At 40.7% G+C, this 23624-nt stretch overlaps 1 protein-coding gene across 2 annotated transcripts; it reads right to left on the reverse strand.

The window, feature by feature from the left end:
• Nucleotides 1-1377: 1377 nt before the first annotated feature.
• Nucleotides 1378-23469, reverse strand: HELQ (helicase, POLQ like). Of its 2 annotated transcripts, XM_079990749.1 has the most exons (18): nt 23008-23469; nt 20408-21158; nt 19922-20100; nt 17247-17447; nt 16577-16649; nt 14837-14934; nt 14197-14295; nt 13603-13748; nt 12625-12864; nt 11161-11302; nt 9898-10002; nt 9535-9745; nt 8325-8482; nt 7355-7453; nt 5668-5841; nt 4221-4334; nt 2714-2848; nt 1378-1993 (listed from the first exon to the last, which is right to left on the reverse strand). In XM_079990749.1, the coding sequence occupies exons 1-18, from the start codon at nt 23179-23181 to the stop codon at nt 1916-1918; spliced, it is 3177 nt and encodes a 1058-aa protein (XP_079846875.1). In that variant the 5' UTR covers nt 23182-23469; the 3' UTR covers nt 1378-1915. The 2 variants fall into 2 exon arrangements, with proteins under 2 accessions (XP_079846875.1, XP_079846876.1); XM_079990750.1 differs by lacking the exons at nt 1378-1993; nt 2714-2848; nt 4221-4334 and having other exon boundaries at nt 5675-5841; nt 7355-7448.
• Between the last annotated feature and the right edge of the window lie 155 nt (nt 23470-23624).

Here is a 23624-nt window from a genome sequence, read left to right on the forward strand (position 1 = left end):
CCTTAGCCTCACGATCTGTCCTTTCAGTGAGCACTCAGGGCTGATTTCCTTAAGAATGGATAGGTTTGCTCTTCTCGCAGTTCATGGGGCTCTCAAGAGTCTCCTCCAGCACCATAATTCAAAAGCATCAATTCTTCGGCGATCAGCCTTCTTTATGGTCCAGCTCTCACTTCCATACATCACTACTGGGAAAACCATAGCTTTAACTATATGGACCTTTGTCGGCAAGGTGATGTCTCTGCTTTTTAAGATGCTGTCTAGGTTTGTCATTGCTTTTCTCCCAAGAAGCAGGCGTCTTTTAATTTTGTGGCTGCTGTCACCATCTGCAGTGATCATGGAGCCCAAGAAAGTAAAATCTCACTGCAAAGGTGGCAGGTTCTCCAGGTCTAGGGAAAACAGATTGCTGGACTAGATAGGTCTTTCAGTCTGATGCAGCTGGCTCTTCTTAGGTTTATATGTAAAGGACAGAGACAATCACCTAGATTTTTTAGGGTGGTATTGCCCCTAAAATGGCAGATTACAATTTGCAGCTCTCTACTGTGGAGCTTTTTACTTATGTTGACGTTTGACCATCCGACTCGCTTTGGTTTCTGAACCTGCTATGTGCCTCAAGTGTCTGCACACACCTGGTTAGAGCTTGCAGTATTGCCATCAGTACATCGTAACTAGGTTTGGTTGTCTATAACACTAACTACACTCACCCAGCTGCTTCCACTATGGCCTCCTCCTGTTGGAGAATATTCCACCCCACCTAGATCCCTCGTGGACTCAGCAACGGGACCAGAGAAAGGAAGAAGCAATGAAAGTGGCAGATAAGCAACATCCCTGCACCCCAAGAAATGATGGAACACTTAAAGAAGCTTTCCTGTCCCCTCCTCTCTGGTCCCTTGACCAAAGCAGTTTGCCTCGTGGAACTGGTTACAAAGGGTCCGTAGGGTTTGTTCCCCAGTAAGTGGAAGCAGCAGTGCGAAGGCTGTAGTATAGACACAAGAGATCCATTTGTTACTACACTACAGACACATTAAAAGAGTGAAATATACATTCACCAACCTGTGAGATTTTTTTGATGTCTGTTTTGGCATCTTGTCAATGTGCCATGGTGGGACACAGAGCCACAAAATTACAAAACTGTAGAGCTGGAATAGGGTGGATTCTGAAAACACACATCTGAGATATCACAGGACAGGTTAAAGAGGGGCATCCTCAGCACTCACTGAAAGATAGTGAAGATGCCAAAGGTCATCTAGTTCAACTCTCTGCAATGCAGAAATCCCAGCCCCTAGAACATGCCATAGGGACATGTAGGTACAGCTCTATACATGTTTACGCAGAAGAACTCTCACTATGTGTATAAGATTGCAGTCTAATATACCAAAGTATATTTTAAAATAGTAACTTTTATTAATCCAAAATCAATAATTCATAATTCATAATGATTTTGTAATCCAGGCATTAAAGAGGCATGTTTATTGGATAGTTTCTTCAGTGCTGGCAAATCATGATTAGGTCTATACAATTTTTATGTTCAGAGTAGCCCAAGAAATTGATCTTTGCTTAAGAACCACAACCCCTTTCTATTTCCTAATGTGGCCTTATGAAAGGCATTGTTTACAGAGACAAAGCAAAAATGATTTTCAAAAAGAAAAGAAGCACTTTATAACAGAAATAAGCAGATATCCATAACAAATGATGATGCCACTAATGATAAATAAGAGGTCTGAAAGATGATAAATCAATTTCAGCTTTGTCAAAGAACATCAGAGTTTCATAATGTACTGAACAAGTATAGAGAATTTTTTGCAGCTTTTATTAATAGGGAAATAAGCTCAGGTACATGTATAGCAAACTACAAATAATTAAGGTAGAAAAATAATTGTTTGATTCTTGATTCACATGCTAGAGTGATTAGGAAGACTCAAGTAATGTCTGCAGGTATTCTCAGTAACTCTTCCACTTCTTCTTGTAATGCCTCGGCCTTTTCAGTCAGGAGCATCTGCATCCAAAAACAACCATGTAAAGTCAAATGAACCTGATACTGTATAAGAAACATTTCTGAATGCATTGGTGTGTGTGTGGGGGGGGAGTTGACAGTTCTCAGGATGATGTATATTTCATTCTCCTGTAGCGGAAAGAGACTCACAAAGACAAGATTAGTCTGATCCCTACAAAGGCTCACACATGCCAGTTTCCAACATGCTGGCACCTATTGGTAAAAACAAAACAAAACAAAAACAGAACCAAGGAAGAGGTTATGCAGATGAATGGGAAGGGCTTGATTCTCAGTGGCTATGGTCTCCAGGAGCAAGTGCTAGACTTGACCCTCACTCTTATGGCACCTCCAACTATATCTCTTTACTTTCTCCCATTTTAGTGAAATCTTATTGTTCGTAATAACTTAAGAAGAGCCTGCTGGATCAGGCCAGCATCCTGTTCTCACAGTGGCCAAACAGATGCCTGTGAAGAAACCACCAAGTAGGATCTGAGCACAAGAGCATTCAGTCCTATGCAAAAAGCAGACGTTCATTTTTATGAACCTTCCCCCAATTTCTGGTTAGAGAACTGCATCGCAAAATTGAGAGAAGTGCAAATTTAGAAGGATAATTGTGTCTCGTTTGGCATATTGGTTTGAAAATGTGCAGATTAGACCATTCCCCATTAAGATTCACAATTTACACCCCCATTCCTATCGATGCTTTTCACAAATTTTACTTGCCTTTGCAGATGAAACGATTTGCCTAGCTTGGCTTCTGGACAAATGCTCAATAGTCTTCACCAGCACGTCTGGATTTGCATTAGCCAAGTGTGCTAAAGTTTTATACCCTGAGTTGTAGAGTTGCTTGGCTCGAGCCTGAGAAAGTGGACAAAAGGCTAGTTTTAAAAAGAGGTGGCAACAAATCTATTCATCATCACCACCACGCCGCTAGTCTCTATCAACCTGTCATATTTCTAGTTACCGTTTCTGACCACTAAATCTTTCATCAAAACAGCCCTTTTTGTATAGTAGCTCTGTATATTGGTCAAGATCTTTCACCACCTCAATGCACACTAGCTTCAGTAAGATTTATTGGGCACTATGATAAACACGGAAACGTGTTTGTTTAAAATTCAGGGCTTTTGGAAATATTTATTCTGTAATTCCCATGTACGAATGCTTTACGGTTTGTATTTTGAGCACATACACATGTACTAAGAAGATATTTAAAATATTGCACCAGCCGCTAAGCTTTTAGCTTTTCAATCCAGCATTTTATGAGGGGTTGCAATATCACTCCTGTACAGAGATGATGCAGTTGGTCTATTTAACCGCAAAACCTACTGAGGAAAACTTTCAACTTTAGAAAGCTCATTTCAGGGCCATCTTCAATCTGTCTAGTCAATTTCCATAAAAATACATTCATAAAAAATGACACCAGAGAGTTTTGGCTCCATTGGCCAAGTTCATTTTGTCCATCATACTGCAATGGTACACAATTTACAATTCCAAGACACCCCTTTTACTTAATGCATTTATATACACCGTTTTAAATATGTACCCAGGGTGGTGTTGACAGCTGTGCAGCTACAATTAATGGTGCATAAAATAACCAAAAGAACACAGAGTTTGAATAACTTCCTACAGCAAAAAACCGCAAACATTCACTATGACATATCAAACAGCAGCAAAGATCTGTTCCTGTACTGACCCCTCCCAAAGGAACATCATCTCACAAGCTAACATGGCAAAATGAGACTTGCTGGAGCGATGGGGTCAGAAGCATAGGAATGCCAAGCAGGAAACTTCTGCTGCAGGAATTACGTTTTTTCCAGAGCTTGCAAATGTGCTGCTCTTTTGCTGTGTATTAAAACCCTGCTTCCCTGGAAAAGAGAAAGCTGTACCAATCTCAGGTAGTAACAGTTACTTTGAAGGATTTTTTTACAAACCATCTTTAAATTCTGCTTGGATTTGTTTGGTGAAAGAATACAGGCGTACCTTGTTTGTGACCAGGATCCGTTCTGGAGCCTCGGCCGCTAGCCAAAAAGGATGCAGGGCAAAGTGCCGCGTCTGTGCATGTGCATGAAGTGGTTTGCGCTTCTGTGCATGTGTGAGCGGCAAACCTGGAAGTAACCGGTTCCAGTACTTCTGGGTTTGCCGTGGACGTTTCCCGGAATGGACGCTAGACAAGGCGGATGTTCGCAGAGGTATTACTGTAGTTATTCTGGTTTGTTACGCATATACTGACCTCTAAAACTCCTGCCACCTCCATAAGAGGGATGAGCTCTGCCTTAACACAGTAAGTTAGTCTCTTGGTAAGTTCTGTCAAGAGAGCTTTATAAACCCAAAATTCATTCAGCTCCTGTAAAAATAAACATAATTAAAAATGTTAGGAAACCCTCATCGTTCAGTCTGGACACTGAGGTCCAGCTCCGAGGGCGATAAGTGAGGTTACAGGGAACCAGGCAGAGGGCCTTCTCGGTAGTGGCGCCTGCCCTGTGGAACGCTCTCCCAGCAGATGTCAAGGCAATAAGCAACTATCTTACTTTTAAAAGACATCTGAAGGCGGCCCTGTTTAGGGACGTTTTTAATGTTTGATGCTGTATTGTATTTTTAATATTCAGTTGGAAGCCACCCAGAGTGGCTGTGGAAACCCTGCCAGATAGGTGGGGTATTAATTATTATTATTATTATTATATGATAATGATAATGATAATAATAAACTTTTGTCCGTCCATTTTTGTCAAAAAATTGTCTACCAACATCCTGCCAAATTTCTGGAAGAGGAACCAATATGCAGAAACAGATAGGTAGCCGTGTTGGTCTGCCATAAGGTGGCGCTGTGGGTTAAAGCCTCAGCGCCTAGGGCTTGCCGATCGAAAGGTCGGCGGTTCGAATCCCTGCGGCGGGGTGCGCTCCCGCTGCTCGGTCCCAGCGCCTGCCAACCTAGCAGTTCGAAAGCACCTCCGGGTGCAAGTAGATAAATAGGGACCGCTTACCAGCGGGAAGGTAAACGGCGTTTCCGTGTGCGGCTCTGGCTCGCCAGAGCAGCGATGTCACGCTGGCCACGTGACCCGGAAGTGTCTCCGGACAGCGCTGGCCCCTGGCCTCTTAAGTGAGATGGGCGCACAACCCCAGAGTCTGTCAAGACTGGCCCGTACGGGCAGGGGTACCTTTACCTTTACCTAGCACCTTAAAGACCAACTAAGTTAGTTCTAGGTATGAGCTTTTGTGTCTTTAAGGTGCTACTGGAAGGCCAATATGCAGAAGTTATTGTGATATTTTAGCTGCAGATAATTTGAAACAGTGGAAGGTCACTGGAACAGATTCCTTGGTTACCATCTTAAAATGCAATGATTCAATAGCAATAGAAGCAGCTAACAGCAAGAAATCCTTTGCTTCTAGTTGACTAATTTCAATGTGGTTCTTTTTAAATGGATTTTTTAATTGAAATATGTATGAAAATACCGTCATAAAAGCACAATGAACTGGTTATTTATTCTCAGCTTCTCCACATGCAAGTTAAGTAAAACAGAATGTGCTGAATGTGGACTATTTTTAAGAAATGCAGCTTTGATCAGTTCTGGAATTTGAAAGGGAAGCTGCGTGAACAATTTGGAAAATCTGAAGTAAAAGAAGTTTCTGAGCGACATTTCTGTGTTCCATCAATGAAGTATTCAGCTACTATACATTACCTCACAGAAATGTAGAACTGAGGAAGAGAACGAAGCAGCTGAATTAAGAAGGGTTTGAATGAATCCTCGTGATATGTTGAATTTTTCTGCCACCTCCCATACATTGTTCACTTTTAACAAAGCATGAAGAACCAAGGACAAGTAGAGTCTACTGGCTGTGCCAATGTCCACATCCTAAAGGAATACGTAGTATAATTAGAAATTGAAGACACAATCCAATGGAAAAATTGTTTGAATCTTTCAATTTATCTGAAATAGTAGAACACTCTTACAGTTTTAAATCCATCCATTTCTGAGGCTATCTAAACCATGAAATGCAACATAAGAGGCCACACAAGACAATTTCCAGCTAAGAATTTCAAAAACAAGTAGTCCCAAATATGACAACAAATAAGCTTTAGTATGACTCTAATATGCTGCTTTTCCGCCATTCATGTGCAACTAATTTCTGATCTACTTAATGTTAAGGTACTCAAAATTTTAATCCAATCGTTTATGACCAACTCCAAGAAAGGAATCACAGAAGCTCCCCTGAATTGACTGATTGATTTATTACGGCCATTGGCCCATATTGAAAACAATACATCAAAATTTATCCATAAACAATACAATTTAAACAGTTCCAAGTTAAAACACCCATATAAAACCAATTTTACTTCAATTAAGTAAACACTATACACAATAAGCTCCCTCTATGTAAACCGCAATTCAAAACCCTCAGATTTTGGGGGATATGCGTCTTAGTTCTGGCACTTATTGATGATTCTTAAGTTTAGCTAAGCTGTCAGAGTCATACAGTGATCCATTTCTCCTCTTTTGAAATAAGACATTAATCAGGTATCTAGCAACTGCAAGGGATCTACATGTGTCTTCGTCGTTTAATAAGTATATTATTTGGGCTTCTTGAGGTCTGTCAGCAATTCTTGATAAATATGGGGCCAGAAACTTGGACCGTGAAGCCGAATGTAATGGACAACAGAAGATTATATGATATAACGATTCTATAGATCCACTTTTACAGTCACAGAGGAGTGAGATCTGTCCGTTGGAGCGTCTGTTACCCAACACATTTGATGGGAAAACATTGAATCTAGCCTTTATAAAGGCATACCTGTGCATCACCACAGATAAGGTAGTTAAATAAGACGGAAGTTTCGTTGGTGGTGTTAAGCCAAGGTTTATCGGTGAACAGGTGCCACCACCTGTCGCAATATTAAATTGTAAATCCATCTCCTCTAATTTGTGAGTTATAATTCTCTTGGCAGAAATTAAATCCAATTTTAGTAGTTCAGATGGAGATAGTTCTAAGGACACAAGTTTCCCATGTATTATTTTTGCCCAAGGGATAGGGAAGTCATCTCTCCAGAGACACTGTATCAAGTGGAGATTTGGAAGTTTATGCCATAATGCCAACCAGTAACAGAGGATGCATTTCCATAATGTGGTTTCTAGAGATGTAACATTTAGTTCGAGTCGTATAGCAGTATTGCCTACACACCTGGGTAATTTGAGCAACCTTCTTAGAAGCTGGTTTTGGATTACCTCCAATTGGGTTAGATTAACAAAGGACCCCCATATTGGAATTGCATATGCTATTGTTGCAATCTCCCCTGAATTCACAATTTTGATGGATAATCCATTCCCACAGTTATCTTTAGACATCTGAAATAAGAAATCTTCCTCTTACCATTCTGACAGCTTGTCCAGATGCCTTTTTGGTAATAAAGCTCTCCGGCACACCAACAATCTCTGCTACTTGTTGTTCTGCTGGACTTAGCTGACTGTACTAAAAAGCAGAATTAATCTCAGATCTAAAGGAAAGTTACATCCTGCAGAAAACACAGGGCATGCTCTGTGCCTTGTGAGAGACATAGGAGAGCGGCACTGGACTCAACTGTACAGTGTTCTCCTCCCACCACCCAAACTTGGCATGAGAGCAGAGATATGTGCACACTGCATCACTGCAGGGAATCTCTGGGAATGAGACGTCCCTCCATGAACCCTCCGAGTTCTCTTGTCTTGCCTGGCTGCAAGTTACTCAAATCATGCACGTGCTGGGCTATGGGAAGAAGAGTCCCGTGACGTTAATTTCTAAAGCCAGTTGCTGCACGCGAAATGAAAAACTTCAGACGTGTAACAGATAAAACACTCTTGAGGTATACTGCAAAAAATTCACTAGCTGCACATAAGTTTCAATATCTGCCTTGTAACAAATAAATAATAATAATAATAATAATAATAATAATAATAATAATAATCCCTCCCCAGCCAAGGCCGGGCTCAGGGCGGCTAACAACCAATAATAAAATACAAGTTGAATGAATACAACTTAAAAAACAAGATGAAAATACAACATTAAAACATTAAAATGCAGCCTCATCACAGGAGGAGAAAGGAAAAAAGAAATGCAAAAAGAAAAAGAAAAACCCAGGAGTTTAATGTTAAAAGGTCTGGATCCTGCATGTATCTGAGCATAATTTATTCCCTAGGATATTTAAGACTCCATGTTCACAAGGAACAACTCTAGCTGTTCCACTGAAGCTGACAAGAGAGCCTTGTGCTTGCTAAGTTCAGAAAAAGAGAGGAAGGCTCCCAGGGATGCTATGTAAAGATATAAAAATCTTCTTGTTGCTGGATTTTTTTTTAAAAAAGGTTACCTGTCTAAAATAGATCATCCAGTTTGGGCTACACTGCAAAACCATACTGTACGGCGTTGTCAGGTAGATTAAATGTAGGCAACTTTCAAGGATTAGCCCCTCAAGGCCTTTCTTCAAGTCTGCATAGAGCGTGTCACAGTACGCCAAATCGATAGAACCTAAGATGTAATAAAAAGGTAGACATCATACAATGGCCCACATTGTACAGATCTGATCTTCAGAATTTGATGAGACATTTCAGCATGTCAACCTGTTGGAAGACTGTTAAATTCTCACTACCCTTTCAGGGTGGCCAACCACTTGCTCTTCTTAGCAGGAAGCGCTGTCAACTCAAACTCCATATTTGATCCCCACAAACCAGGCCCAGCAGAGCTCTCCTTGATTCAAGGGGGCATCAGTTCTGTGGGGAAGTAGCCTTTCCATATGTCTATGACATTCCACACTAATTCATCACTGTCATGGACATGCTTGCAAGCACTGCAGAATACTTACAGTGTTGCTGTGTCTTTCCCATACATATCTAGTTGGCTGCTCTGCTTGAAAAAATTGCTGAACAGAATGCTGGATGAGATAGGCTTTTAAGTCTGATCCAGCAGGTTTTTATGTAGCTTACATGCAGATTGAATTTGTGGAGTACTGGGAAACTGCAGTTCCCTTGCAATACGCACCAGGAACATGTTTTACCTATTAATGTTTCCTTCCACCCCAATCTGACAGTCGGACAAGGTCTGAATGTGATTAAACTACAAAAGGAGGATACTATTTGGGGGGCAGAAATGAGAAGCTAAAGAGATACTGGATTTATTTTTATACGTCTATACAAAATCAGTAGTTGAGCTGGGAACTGAGATCCATCTTGGCCAGGCTAAGACATTTTGATGAGTGAGGTGAAAATCAAATCGAATCAAATCAAATCCCTTTTCACTTCAGAAAAAGATACAGGCAGCAACCATTTTGCATGGAGGGTCCATTTTTTGTCCCTGCAAGCGTCGGCAGAGTGAGCATAAGCCCACCCTGCCCCCATTCTTCCCTCTTCCGGGTCCCGTGCATCAGCAGATGCACACAAAATGGTCGCTATCTGTAGCTATAAATTAAAATTATGGAGATTTCCTGCCCCCTAATTGCAGTCAGAATCCGATTCAAGGTAGACACTTCATTCTGCCTGCTTGCGTGACTGTATTTTAATAGATCCCAGAGGGAGGTTTTATACCTTTGTAAGTGGCTTGACCCAACCTAGTGATAAGTAGAATTTGTCCACCATCGCAGCTTGTATTATCTTTTAGGAGTCCATTTTGTTTCAGCCCTTGCAATACTTCCGTAGTTACATCCCGGAGGCTCTTTCCTTCAGGCAGAAGCTGTGGCTGGACACTAAACAAGGTTAGTTGCATGAACTGGAAAACCTCTTCAGGACTGGTTGCTATCTGTAGTGGAACACAACAGGACAAACGAGAGTATACAAAGACTAAAAAATACTAAAAAAAAGAGTTTGGTGTTTCGTTATTCTACCAGAAACTTTCCCTCCCCCAATCAGTCTTCTTAATACAATCAACCAGTTTTAAGGTTTCAAAATTACCTTTAATCCAACCAATGATAAGATTAAACTCCGGATACCCTTGTTGAACTCAAGCAGGAGATTGCTGTAACAGCTTTCCAGAGGGCTGTATACTAACTTTTGAACCTTAAAAAAAGAGCAACAGCTATGTGAATGCAAGTTATAAAATATGGCATATTTGTACCTAATGTTCCTAAAAGATTATCTTCTCCATTATGTCCTAACAAGATCTCCCCAAGATCTGCACTGCTTTAACCACTGCATTTGTGAATCAACTGCCCTGTTCTGTAATGCCTTACAAATCAAGTCATTTGCAGCTAGGAGTAGCATCTTCTCCGAAATTTCATGTTTATGGAATGACCTCTTTCTCGGGGAGTGGCTGTGACTATATAATGTCCATCTATTAATGAAACCTTTGGGCAGTAACAGCTCTTGGCTCTTTACAACTCCTTTTGAGTTTTTAGGATGTATGATAGTTTGCCCTGTCTTCTGCTGTTGCATTTGCATTTTAAAAATTGTGGGTTTGCTCTGCTTGACTACAGTTTTAAATGCTGGTTGTAATCTGTCTTGAGCTATTTTGGAAAGTTATAAAAGTTTTAAATAAAAACAAACAAAAAGGATACAGAACAGAGCTATTCTCAGAGGATGCTTCCCAGATCTACAGATCTATTCCTCTTCAAATTTACTGTGGATAGTTTTCAATGCTAGCGCTACTCAGAATAGATCCATCAAAGTTAATGGACATGATTAACTTGTGTTCAGTAATTTCAGTGAGTTTACTCAATGTAGGACTTAGCTGAATACGACACTGAGCCTTTTTCAGTGGTGTCTTAAGACTGCAATTTGGCATTTGTTTAACAGATAAGAAAGCAATTATTTCAGCTGTATATACCTTCCTTAACAATGCATATGCTTCATATTTTAAATATGTGGATTTATAATCAGTATTTTATTTTTTCATATATCACATTTTTGTTACAGAATGCTATCTACCCAAAGCTTATGCAGGCAGGCAGTTTACCTTATAAAACATTTTCTAAAGTCAGTATGTTATGTTACTGGGTGGTAATGCTATTTTATGATGAGATATCATTGGTTTTCAAGATGCGGTACTGGCCTTGCTTTGCTTATAATAAAAGAAAAAGGGCCTTTAAATATGCTTCCTAAAAGGATGGTCAAATTATTTCAGAGCATGCTTACATTTAAAAATTTGACCATCACCCCATATTACACAAATGACTTTACTGATAAGTGTGAAAATCAAATTTTTTTTGCTTAAGTTACCAGATTCCGGTCTTTCTCTTGCACGATAAGAATGCTTTCACCAGCTTTGTCAATACCGGCACGGCCAGCTCTGCCTATCATCTGTTTATACTGGTTTTTCTTCATGAATTCTGTTGCAACATATGGAGCTCTTAAAATGACCCTGTGGAAACATTGAGAATGTGTTTGAATTATCGTATATAATGTTCAAAGCATTTGATTTTTTAAAAAGTAATTACTGAAATGAAGAAAACAAAATGCATCAGATTGTTGGAACCCCAACATTCCTCAGAATTGTTACAGTGCATACAGTTATACAATTTTTTATACCACAGCAACTTTTGACTTTGGAGCACCTTTTATTTCTGAAATATGCTCTAAAGGCATGTAGGAATCTGTAGAGCATTGCATGCAACAGGGGACACAGCAACAGTATCCTTAATAGCCAAACTCTAGAATTCCGCTATGTTCTCTGCCTGGTGCTACTGAGAGAATAAAGAATAGTTAGACCAAAAGACAAGTATACTACATCAAAGTACAGTGGTATCTTGGGTTAAGAACTTAATTCATTCTGGAGGTCCGTTCTTAACCTGAAACTGTTCTTAACCTGAGGTACCACTTTAGCTAATGGGGCCTTCCGCTGCCGCGCGATTTCTGTTCTCATCCTGAAGCAAAGTTCTTAACCCAAGATACTATTTCTAGGTTAGCAGAGTCTGTAACCTGAAGCGTCTGTAACCTGAGGTACCACTGTAACTTGATTTAGATTTAATCATAGAATTTTGTAGTTGAAAGGGACCAAGAGGGTCATCTCATTCAACCCCTTGCAGTGCAGGATTTGCCCAAAGAAGGGCTCAAACCCACAATTCTGAGATTAAGTCTCATGCTCTACCGACTGAGCTATCCTCGGAATTAATGAATAGTCAGCAGCTGAGCAGCAAAGGAAACACCTGAACAGTTCCTTAAGGGATACTAAAATCCTCAAGACTAATCCTGCAAATTCCGTTCCTTCTTCATCATTGCCAGAAGTGCTTCAAGGAGGAATCATTGAAGAGTGAAATGAGACTGGAAAGGGAAGTTACTAGCTATCTCTAGTACTGTACTGGTCATATGTGAGCCCATGCAAGAGGAACTCGAGAGCATCTTCACACCAGACCCTGAACTCAGGCCTAGTATGTACCAACAACAAATAAGGGGGTAAATCTGTTTCTGCAAATTATCACTTCAGACTCTTGCATTACTTTTGTGCATGGAAGGAGGGAAGGGGGCTCAGAGGACAAAATGTTCTTCTATGTAAAAACATTTCCCTGCGTACAGAATGCTAGCATGTCAGAAAAAGGCGCCTGAGCTCTCGTTTTCTTGTCAGCTTCTGATGCCCTGCTGGACCCCTGCCTCTGGCTTCATGCTCCAGAGTGAAGGAAATGTTAAAATCTGTTCCATGCTCCACAGGATAAAAACAGAAAGACGCAACATTTCTTAAAGATTAACCTTCGAGCTGGCAAGTTAACCCCAGCAGCAAGGGTAGAGGTGCAGGTAAGGAGACAGAGGATTCCTGAAGAGTAAGCTTCTTCTATTCGTTTCCTTTCCTCACTGGTAAGGCCACTATGGTGATAGGAGATTCCATATGGAATTGTTTGCTTCAGTACTGGGCAAAGTCTTCCATTGCAGATGTTTCTCAAATCTGTAAGAAGATCGTGTTTTTCTTTCTCCTTCAACTTTTTATAGTCTCTAGGAAAGAAAAGTACACTTAGATTATGTTTGCATACCAACCATCTTGGCTATTCCACCTGACTTTCAATTTGAACTTAGCCTGATCTTTTATTCCCCTTCCTTCTCTCCCCCTCCCCCTTTTTATGAAGATTACCCGCTCTGGGATCCTACAGCTAATTCTCCCCTGGTCTCCTCGCTGGCCCAAATAGGACTAATTTAGCCAGCTAGCCCTGGTGATCGTCTAATGTTTATTGGATGGATTCCCCTCCTAAATTGATTTTTGAATTCTGAATTTATTGTTATTCACGTTTTATACTGTATTTTATGCTGTTTTCTGTTGCATCAATTAAGTGTTTTAAATTTGCTGTTAGCCGCCCTGAGCCCGGTTTTCTGAATCGGGAAGGGCGGAGTATAAATAAAAATTTATTTATTTATTATGTGTCACACAGTGCTAAATTATTCCTAGTCTCTCCCTTTCTCCATCAACATCGCTGCCACAACACAGAATTATATGGTACTTCAAAAGTTGTTATTCTGAACACAATAGTACCATCACACCCTGCAGTACTCAACAGTTTGCTCAAGATGCACATATAATCCTACAGTGTTATACATGATCCTGTTTGATCAATGCATACCATTCTGATCACTCTGCTTGCAAAGTGAAGGAACAGGCCTCTGCGTCAACATTAGTAAATTCCGAGGTTAATTGTAAACATGCCAATCAAGTAGGTATACAGCATCCAGGAAGCATACCTGTTCAAGTGTTTGCAAATCATTTCTGCTACATTTTCACAGTTCTTTTTAGTGGGACAGAAGACAAGGCAGGAGTACTTTGGAATAACTTCCGTCACCAGTGCAATAAGGTGATCAGGGTCAGTCTTCTGCAGACCAGTAGAATACTAAAAGATAACACAGTTTTGTTTCTGTTCTGGATAACTTTGTTGTGCCTCAGTTACCGGTAATCAAAATATTCAAAGAAAACTTCAATGTATTTGACGTTACAAACTTATCCATGACTGAAGCCTCCATTTTACATTGTTGCTTTAAATGAAAAATATATATATACAAAAATAGCACCCATTTCTTTTGTCATTTTAGTATCCCCCACCTAAGGATACTAGAATCAGGACCATACATTCTCTGCTGGTAAAATACACACATATCAAACATTATCTGTAAACAAAGTAAGCAATTCTATTACTACTACTACTACTACTATCTAGACTGATTTGCATTTTTAGAGCCAATTGTTTTTGTTAGACACAAGGAAGAACATGTTAAAGCATATTACTTTAACTGGCTATGGATAAATGTTAAAGAAAAACTTCTAATGCTTATTGACATTACCTTGAAATTAAGAAGACGTGAATATCTAAAGCCATCTTCCTCTTTGTTATCAACTTCATAGATCGTGTCTCGTATTTTTACATATTCTTTCAGTTCGACCTATATTTTTTCAAATGTACATAGAATAATTAGATTATGACTTCTATTGAGAAAAAGCCATACTGCGGATGTAATGTGGAAGGCATTTGAAAAGAGAAGAGTAGCTTATTTTTTTTCTAAAAAAAAAATATATGCATTATTCTTTTTGCCTTTCCTAAAAATCACAAATACTGTAAATTGAAACACTTTCTTGAATTATGGTGTCTGTGGCTTTTACGTTTTGTAAGGTATTTTCCTTATGACTTGTTTTACAAAGAGGAATCCGTAAACTCATCTTTGCCACAATAGTGATTAGAAGGTAACATATTTTAAAGAAATTTGACCATGTAAAGCTAAACATTTGAAAGGCTAATAATGAATGCTATGTTCACTGTCAAATTAAATGCCTGGAAAAAACAACAAATACCACTTTTCACCAAATTAAATGCCTAAAAAGCTCAGAAAGGAAAAATGCCTTCTCATCCCTTCAGTAAGTTCAAAATGGTCAATATGCAACATTTACCTCTAAGAAAGTCAACAAGTTCTCTAGTCAAATACATACTGGTCTGAAATTACTGGTGTAATATTCCGCATTCAGGAATTGCTGCAGATCTCCAACGTTATTTAAAGTTGCACTCATTCCAATGATCTGAGTGGTTTCTATACAAAATATAGCAACATACTTTGAAATATTACCCTCAATGTATCATAGAAGAATAGTAAAGGAAAGTCATAGTATCTCATATTTCAAATAGAACAAGACAATCACTTTCTTCATTAGATAAATAGCAAGAGCAGCATCAACCTCATAATCACCCTTTTTGACTAATTGCACCGGATATTGTTAAGACTGACCCACAAAATGCAGCCCTGGATAACTCTAAGCTGAGGTGGCAAAACTTCCTAAGTCTACAGTTACATAATAAAGTATTTGTATATCTGAGGCTGCAATGGTACCATATTCAGATTAACTGGGGAATAATTTCAGTGGAAATCAGTGGGACTTGCTGCCAAAATAAGCAGACAAAACAGAGCTATCCCTATCATGAGGCAGAGTGAGGCAGCTGCCTCAGGCAGCAGTGGCTGTTCTTCCTAAGACCCATGGCTGGACCTTTCTGTTGAAGGAAAGAGCTCTCCTTGCTACATAGCCTGTTGCCTCCCATGCTCCCTCCATTCTAGGGTGTAGCTTGAAAAGGTGAACAAAACAAAAGATAAAGAGGGTACTTTTTATCACATGTGGTGGACCTGCCCCCAGGTGAAAGACTTCTGGGAGAAGATTTATAATGAATTGAAACAAAATGTTGAAATATACATTTACTAAGAAACCAGAGGCCTTTCTTCTTGGAATAACAGGTTTGGAATTGCCCAAGAAAGATGTTAAATTATTTTTGTATGCCACAACTGCTGCTCGAATTTTATTAGCTAACAAGTGGAAAACACAAGAAGTACCAACAGTGGAAGATTGGCAGATGAAGATGATGGACTTTTTGGAGCTAGCCAACCTGACTGGAAGAGTTTGTGACCAGAAGGAGGAGGATTACCAAGAAGAATGGACGAAATTTAAAGACTATTTAGTTAAATATGTTAAGTTAAATTAATTGGAGAAGCTTGCAAATACAGATTGGCTTAGGATTTAATCAGGTAATGGCATGAATTAGTATGTTTAATACTGAACTGGAAAGGAAAACAAAAAGATGTTAAGTGATTAAGTTAATTTTATAAGAATAGTAGTTTTGGAAAACCATTAAAATGATATACACTGAAATTCAACCATGGGGATATGAGAAAGTCACTTAACAATGTTACTAAGTTTGGTTTAAATAGGGTAGAGATTTATGTTTATTTATTTATTTGTTTGTTTGTTTAAAAAACATATGGAAAATCAATAAAATTTTTGGAAAAAAAGAAAAAGAAAAGGTGAACAAAACAAACCTCAGTATATACAAATAGGCTACTTGATTTGTTTAATTTGTATTTCTCTTTACCATCTTGAAATAATTTTAAACTTCATGTTGCCAGTGTTATTTAATGTTTTATTTTGTATAGCTTACAGCTGCCAACTAACATGCTCTCTGAGTGGCTCACAAAAATTAAGAATTAAATACAAATAAAAAATACAAAACAATACAAGTGGAATATATTTTATGCTTCCTGGGGTCTGGGGGCTTGAGATGAAAAATAAGCATTTAAAACACTTTACATGTTGAAATATACTATTACACAGACAAATTACATACGTGTTTAGAAACGGCAGAATTGATGTAGCTATTATTTGAGTCCAAGACGTGCAGAAATTACTTACTGCTTGTATAAAGAATCTTTGCAAGAGTCATTTCTAGAACAGCCCCACGACTTCCTTCTCCAAGCATGTGCAACTTCAATTAAAGAAAGGTGTAAAGAGATTATGAGAGTAGGAAAGAATCAGAACCCAAGAACACTATGAACGTTAAAACGAGATCAGATTTCTTTGGCATACGTGCTGCATTTTGACCCACCTCCCTCTTTAAAGCTATAGGCTTGGTTCTTTGGCATAGTGTGGGGAGACCAATTAATGTCAGTCTTAAAACACATTTTTATATTTTGTGTTGGTTACAATTGAATGTAAGCATGTGTAATATTACTAGTTACCACAGTGGCGTAGCGTGGGGGGTGCAGGGGGGGGGGCGGCCGCACCAGGCGCAACATCTGGGGTTAGGGCGCAAATCCACGGGTTAGGGGGCGCAAATCCACGGGTTAGGGGGCGCAAATCCACGGGTTAGGGGGCGCAAATTACTTACCTTGCCCCGGGTGCTGACAACCCACGCTACGCCACTGAGTTACCAATACAGAGTCTTGAATATATTTCAGCCAATTAGGGATTATTTAAAAAGCCAAGTGCCCATTAATATAAATAAGTAGCACAGTGTAACAAGTTTGAATTCATAAATAAATTAAAAGCTTTTTAAAATAATTTCAGGAGTTTTATAACAAACCTCGTCAACCACAACTAGACCCAGGTCACCAATTCGTCCAGTTTCAATCAAGGAATTTACTAGGGTGTGCCCTCTTTCAATAGTAGCAATGTACAGAGATTTCTTAAGCCTTCTTTTGATTGGAGGAATCCTTCCTCTACTTCCTGCATATTCTTCAACCAGAAAACCTAGTTCCATTCCAAAACCCGACAAACCAGCAACCTACCACATGCAATAAATAAACAATAAAAACACAACTGAGAATTCTTTTTTTTACAAGTATTATCAAAATTTTATACAAGTAACATGTTTGCAAGCAGCTTATAATAGAGACCAGCTGCTGCAGGCAAGCTTTATTTCACAGCTATTTTTATAAGGGTTCAGTGGCACTACAGCTCAAAATCAGTAAGTAAAATATCAACTGTCAAATGAAGAATGCCTGTCCAGTGCTGTGCTCATTTCCTCAGAAGTGAATCCCACAGAATTCAGTAATTCCAGTTAAGGAGCACCTACCTGCATAAAAGAGCTTCCTTTGATTATCTGCTCCCTAGCGCTCCCACATTTCATCTTTAGACTGATCACATGCAGATCCCCGCCGTTTAACCACCAGCCACTTATTTCCCCCTCTCCCACTCGTTTTGTTTATCACTAGCCTGATTAAGAGTACTGGAGAAAGCTTGCACACTATTTGGGGGCATTTTTATTGGCCTGATCATCCTAAAATGGCTTTTGGCGGACTTCCGGGTTGGCGCCACAGCCGAATGGCGGATTCCCTCCGAGCTTCGGAGGGAATCTGCTCAACAGGGGTCGGGTCCTGCCGCGCCGGCGACGCGGGGACCCTCAAAAACCACGGGCGCGGAAGCCCGTGGACATGGTGACTCGGCGGGCACCGTTTTGCGCCCCCGACCCTTGACGGAGCCTTTTTAAAGGCTGCGGAGCGGGGGACGGGAGCAGCGTGGTGCTGTGAGTCTTCTGCTTCCCCTGACAAGCGAAGCCGCATGCCGTTCGACCGAGAGCGCTGACTTTTTCCTATGAACATTTGGACTAAAAGCAACAACCCGTGAGTAATACGGAAATTGGACTTATAAAAGAAAAAATCTTTTTTGAATTTGCCACGACCGGGGAAGACCAAGGAGGAAGTCCGTCTCCCCAGTGTTGTAAACAATCTGAAGCAAGGACTATATATTTAAGGTCGAGAGAATATCTCCTTTTTAAATGGATTAAATTATTAATTGCACGAATTGACAGTATAAGTAACTGTGCTGGAGGATAAGAGCTAACTTTGAGAGCTAAAGTGCCCCCCCGAGACCCGGGAGCGATCCGTGAGAGGAGCCTGCTGAGGAGACATAGAAGACTTTGACAGCTGTCAAATTAGCTGTCAAAGTGGGGAAAAGTAGAGAACTTTGATTCTGATGCCTTTGCTGGCCACATTTGTTACAATCTAGTGAGAAATTGTTGAAAATAAAGAAGAATTGAAACAAGCTAACTGGACTTTTGAGCTGGAAGTGTAAGGAATACTTAATAACCAGAATCCCTCTAGAGGGGATTCAGGGACACTACAAGAATGGAAAAGGTCGAAAAATACTAGCTGATCTGGAAGAGGTTGCTTTTCTCGTGAGAAAATTGGTACAGCAGAGCCATGTTTTGTCTACAGCCCAGGCAGCTGAACAAGAAAAAGTGCACAAAGAGATATCTGTTGAACAGGAGCATCAGGAAGGAGGGGCTGACATGTTGCAGAAGGCAAAAGGGAACCGGAGGCCTGTCAAGAAGGATATAAAAGAAAAAGAGGACTGGATGATGAAAATTTGGTTTGAACTGAAGAAGGAAGAATGGAAAGTTCTCCCTTTGTGGAGAGCTGAAGAATTTGGGACATTTGGACCTATAAAGATTAAGAAACAAGTTCTTAACTCCACCTTTAAACCTGGAGGCCCGGCCGGATGGAACATGGACATTTTTGGGATAGAGTCCCTCCGAGACTCAGTGGTTATTACAGAGGACTTTCAAAAAAACCGGCAGAAAGGAACTGAGAGAGATTTAAGGGCTTTTGATGTGAGGAATCCAGGCTGATAGCATAAGGACAAATGGACAATGGTTTGGGGATTGAAACTGGGAAGGGGAGGGTGGGATCTGGAAATCCGAAGGGTGCACAAGTATGTTTTTGATTTCTTCTATTGTTTCTTTTTTTGTATTGCTATTAGTGTAAAAACGGGGAATTCGTGCAAGGGAAACAGGGTAGACCTTAGAAAAAGTCTTTAAGCATAATGATTAATGTATACAAGTTAAAATTTGATATATAAGTTGAATTAGACATAATAACAAATTAGGGTTAAAAATTTAAGAACAAGAACTTGTTGAATAAATATCTGGATAAGGAATATAAGAAGGGGAGGTGAGGGGAAGTCGCAGAAAAGAAGTTATTGGAAAAAAAGGATTGTTAAGGTTGACTCTTTTTCTTTTTTTTGTCTTCTTTTTTCTTTTTTGTATTATTTGAAACTTCAATAAATATCATTTTTTTAAAAAATGGATTTTGGCACTCCCAATTAAGTGTGCACAGGGTTGCAGCCCATCACTTTCAGCAATCTACGCAAAAAAAGTTGAAGTATACTACTAAAACACTCAAATGTTTTATGCCAGGCAGAAGACCAGCTGCCTCACTACAAGGATGCATAAGGATAAAAAGCCTATTATTTCCACACCTTCTCCTGGACTATAGCCACGTATGGTAGGATCATTAAAACATCCATTTGTTTGCAGAGTAATTCTTGAAGAATTAAAATTTCAGCTACAAGTGTTTTTCCACCGCTGGTTGGCAAGGAGTATATTAAATTCTTTCTCTGCTGCAGGGATTCTAACGTTAAACAAGCATGCTGCCAGTCTGTAAAAATAAGAAGACAGGTGTTCTATTCAGTGATTAAATAAGAAGACAGGTGTTCTATTCAGTGATTAAAGATCAAAATAAGAGTCTTTTGGAATTCTGCAAATTGTTCACTAAACAGGATCACTATTGGTCAATTTGTTAGAGGATGGTGCTGATAATTCCAAGGTTACAGGTTCAATCCCCATATGGGACAACTGCGTATTTCTGCATTGCAGGGGGTTGGACTAGATTATCCTCAGGGTCCCTTCCAACTCTATGATTAGCACAGAATTTAATACTACAACAAGCAGTACAGTGGTATTACCATAAAGTTTGTCAATTCCTCTGAACTCTGCTAGCAGCTCCTTGACCTTGGTTGGCAATCCATAAAATGGACCAATGTCAACAAAGGAAGCACTGTGAGTTCTCTCAGCAACCCCAATCTCTTCAGATACAACAGCCTCTTTGAGTTGTTTGCTTTTAGACACCAGTGAAGCAGGAGCTCTTGCATTTTCAGTCATTGCACTTTTGAGATGATCTTTGAGACTCCTCCTCCTTGGTTCAGACAAAGAACTTGTAGATGGTTCACTATCTTTTTTAACATTTTCTGTATAATGACAATGAGGTATGTCTGAGATCTTATCAGGACTTTGATTCCGGTGATAGGCTCTTTTTTTTACATTTGCCACTTTGTGAGGATGAATCAAGCATTCCTCTGATTGTTTAAGAAATAAAAGCTGTGATGATGGCAGGTTTTCTAGACTATCACCACGAGGATCTAGGCTGCTATCCTTCTGCTCTTTCATAGTGCTTAAAAAATCATATTTTCTTCTGCTTCTGGAGTTGGTAGTTGATTCTGGAATTGACAATATCTGTTCTATATTCTTAGCATTTTGTAGCTGAACATCTCGACATACAGGCTCCACATAAGTATTGCAATCTAGGTTTTTAATATCCAGGACACCATCAGTGGACTTCATGCATCTTTGCTCTAGATCATATACTTCATTTAACAAAGAGTTGTCGCCAGAAAAACTGTCATTGTCCCCAAACAATTCAACTTCACTGCCAAGATACTGCAAGAAACAAAAATCTGAATGAGTTTTTATAATATTTAGCATTTACATAAGCACCTTAGAGAGTTTAATGCAATTCAGACACATTATCTCAATAACCCTTATGGCAATCTATTAGGGTAGAAGAGTAATATTATTCTCACCGTTCAGAAGGTCAACTAAGACATAATTTATCAAGGACCATCTAAAGAGATTTTGCATGAGACAAGCTATTGTTATTGGCTCTATGTCATTAATAAGATTCAAAAGTGGGAAATTAAACAGTGAAACTTTCCCTTTCTCATGCTTTAAAAGCTTCCTCTGTTTAGCTTGCTTCAGGTTATTTTTAGAAGAGCATAAAAAATGATGGCAGTTCTACTAAGATTTACAGGACAATGAAATGTGAATCTGGTTCAAACATGTGACAAAATTCGCCTAATATACATTAATTTGTTTCTTCAAATTAATGTTTAAATTAGATGGATTCCAATGGTAAAATGCATAGCACAGGTTTGTTTCATCTGCCAAAAAGCCAATTAGCTTCCATAATCATGGTTGTCAAAATTTATTTACAAGTCTCACAGACAGAGCTGGAAGGGCTTGGAAAACATTACTCTGGATTCCTTTCTACACTGGAAGCTGGCTCATACTGAATCGCAGTCCCTTGGCTTCACCTAACTCAGTATTACAACCGACAGGCAGCGGCTATCCAAGATTTCAGAAAGAAGCCCTTCCTAGCCCCACCTGGAGATGTCAAGAGATTGAAGTCTGCATGCAAAGCAGATGCTGTACCACTGAGCGATGGCCCTTGCCCTTTGGGGAAACGTCGCAGAAAAGCAAACAGGAACACAACACAGCAGATCCACCTCCTCGGCTGGGCTTCCCCTTGCCAAATCCCACCCGTGTCTCCCAGATCAAAGGCGAGGGCCATCCCTTCCTGCTGCACTTCTGCAAAGGGCCACGTGCACTGACAGAACAAGAATTCATACTTCCAACCACAGGTGCATTGCGCTGGGTGGGAATTATCCCCGATGTCTTTGAGTACACTCCGCAGAAGGTAGCAGGGAGCATCTCCTTTTGCATGCAGGTGGCCTCAGGTTCAAATCCCAGGTAGGGCTTGGAAACCTTGGAAAGCCAGTACTGGTGGGTGAAGGTAATATTGAGCACGACAGGCAGGCGGATAAATCCCTCTGCTCCTAAGCCCACAGGGGAAGGGCTGAAGCTTAGTGGTGCGCAGCACAAGGTCCCAGGTTCAAATCCCCCACGGCTGCTCCTATGTGGCAGCTAGACTGGTGACTGGGAGTGGCCGCCGGGACCACAGAACACCGGTTTTGAGAGATCTGCATTGGTTCCCAGTACATTTCCGAGCACAATTCAAAGTGTTGGTGCTGACCTTGAAAGCCCTAAACGGCCTCAGTCCAGTATACCTGAAGGAGTGTCTCCACCCCCATCGTTCAGCCCAGACACTGAGGTCCAGTGCCGAGAGCCTTCTGGTGGTTCCCTCATTGTGAGAAGTGAGGTTACAGGGAACCAGACAGAGGGCCTTCTCGGTAGTGGCACCCACCCTGTGGAACTCCATCCCTTCAGATGTGAAGGAAATAAGCAGCGATCTTATCTTTAAAAGACATCTGAAGGCAGCCCTGTTTAGGGAAGTTTTAAATATTTAATTCTGTATTGTTTTTAACACTTGATTGGGAGCCGCCCAGAGTGGCTGGGAAACTCAGCCAGATGGGCGGGGTATAAATTATTATTATTATTATTATTATTGGCTTGCAACCCTGGAGATAAGCTGCCAGCCCGTGTAGGCAATACTGAGCTCGATGGATCTGTGGTTTGAGAGGAGGATGGGGCTCAGAGTCAATGTGGGTACCTCATCCTCCGGTTCTTCCTCCGCTTCCCCGGTGCTCAGCTTCTTGGGAGCCGGCGGGGAACGGGAGGAAGTCCGGCCGCAGCTCCCCTTGCCTTCGCCAGGCTCGGCTCCCGACCGCTGCCTTTTCTGCCGCCGCTCCCGCGCCCTCCTCACAGCGACCCCGTCGCCCTCCATCGGGCAGCGGCATAGCCTAGCACCGGGCTCCCCCGCCAAGCCGGCACCGGGCGGGCGGGCGGCGGAGGAGCAGGAGGAGAGAGCCGTTTCCCGTGAGGGGAAGCCCCGGCTCCATCGCCTCCCGTTTGCCTTCACCCCTCCGGACACAAATGGAACCGCCCAGCTCGCCTCACAGCCGCGTTCTTGCCCCTGGGAGGGCGATTCCAACTGCTATAGAAAGAGGGAGAAAGTAAGAGATATAGTTGCCCCGAGGAGCTCCGCTTTCCCCCACTCTAGGACACGGCATTAAGGCGGCCTTCCGTAGGACCAGTGCCCTCGTGGACTACAACTCCCATCAGCCCCAGCGGAGGGCAGTTGTAATTTAAATCCCGGCAGTTGCCGTTTAGAATTCCTGATAGGCAAAGGCTATAATGGGTATGTTTATGTGATTAAACGTGCGTGTG

This window comes from Podarcis cretensis (genome assembly GCF_951804945.1).
Source record: "Podarcis cretensis genome assembly, chromosome: 9".
Classification (NCBI taxonomy): Eukaryota; Metazoa; Chordata; class Lepidosauria; order Squamata; family Lacertidae; genus Podarcis; species Podarcis cretensis.

Coding starts and splice junctions, on each gene's coding strand:
- HELQ (XM_079990749.1), bottom strand. CDS start 23,181: ATGGAGGGCGACGGGGTCGCTGTGAGGAGGGCGCGGGAGCGGCGGCAG. Junction 21,159..23,007: donor AGGAAGAACCGGAGGATGAG/GTACCCACATTG, acceptor TGTTTCTTGCAG/TATCTTGGCAGTGAAGTTGA. Junction 17,448..19,921: donor TGGCTATAGTCCAGGAGAAG/GTGTGGAAATAA, acceptor TGCATGTGGTAG/GTTGCTGGTTTGTCGGGTTT.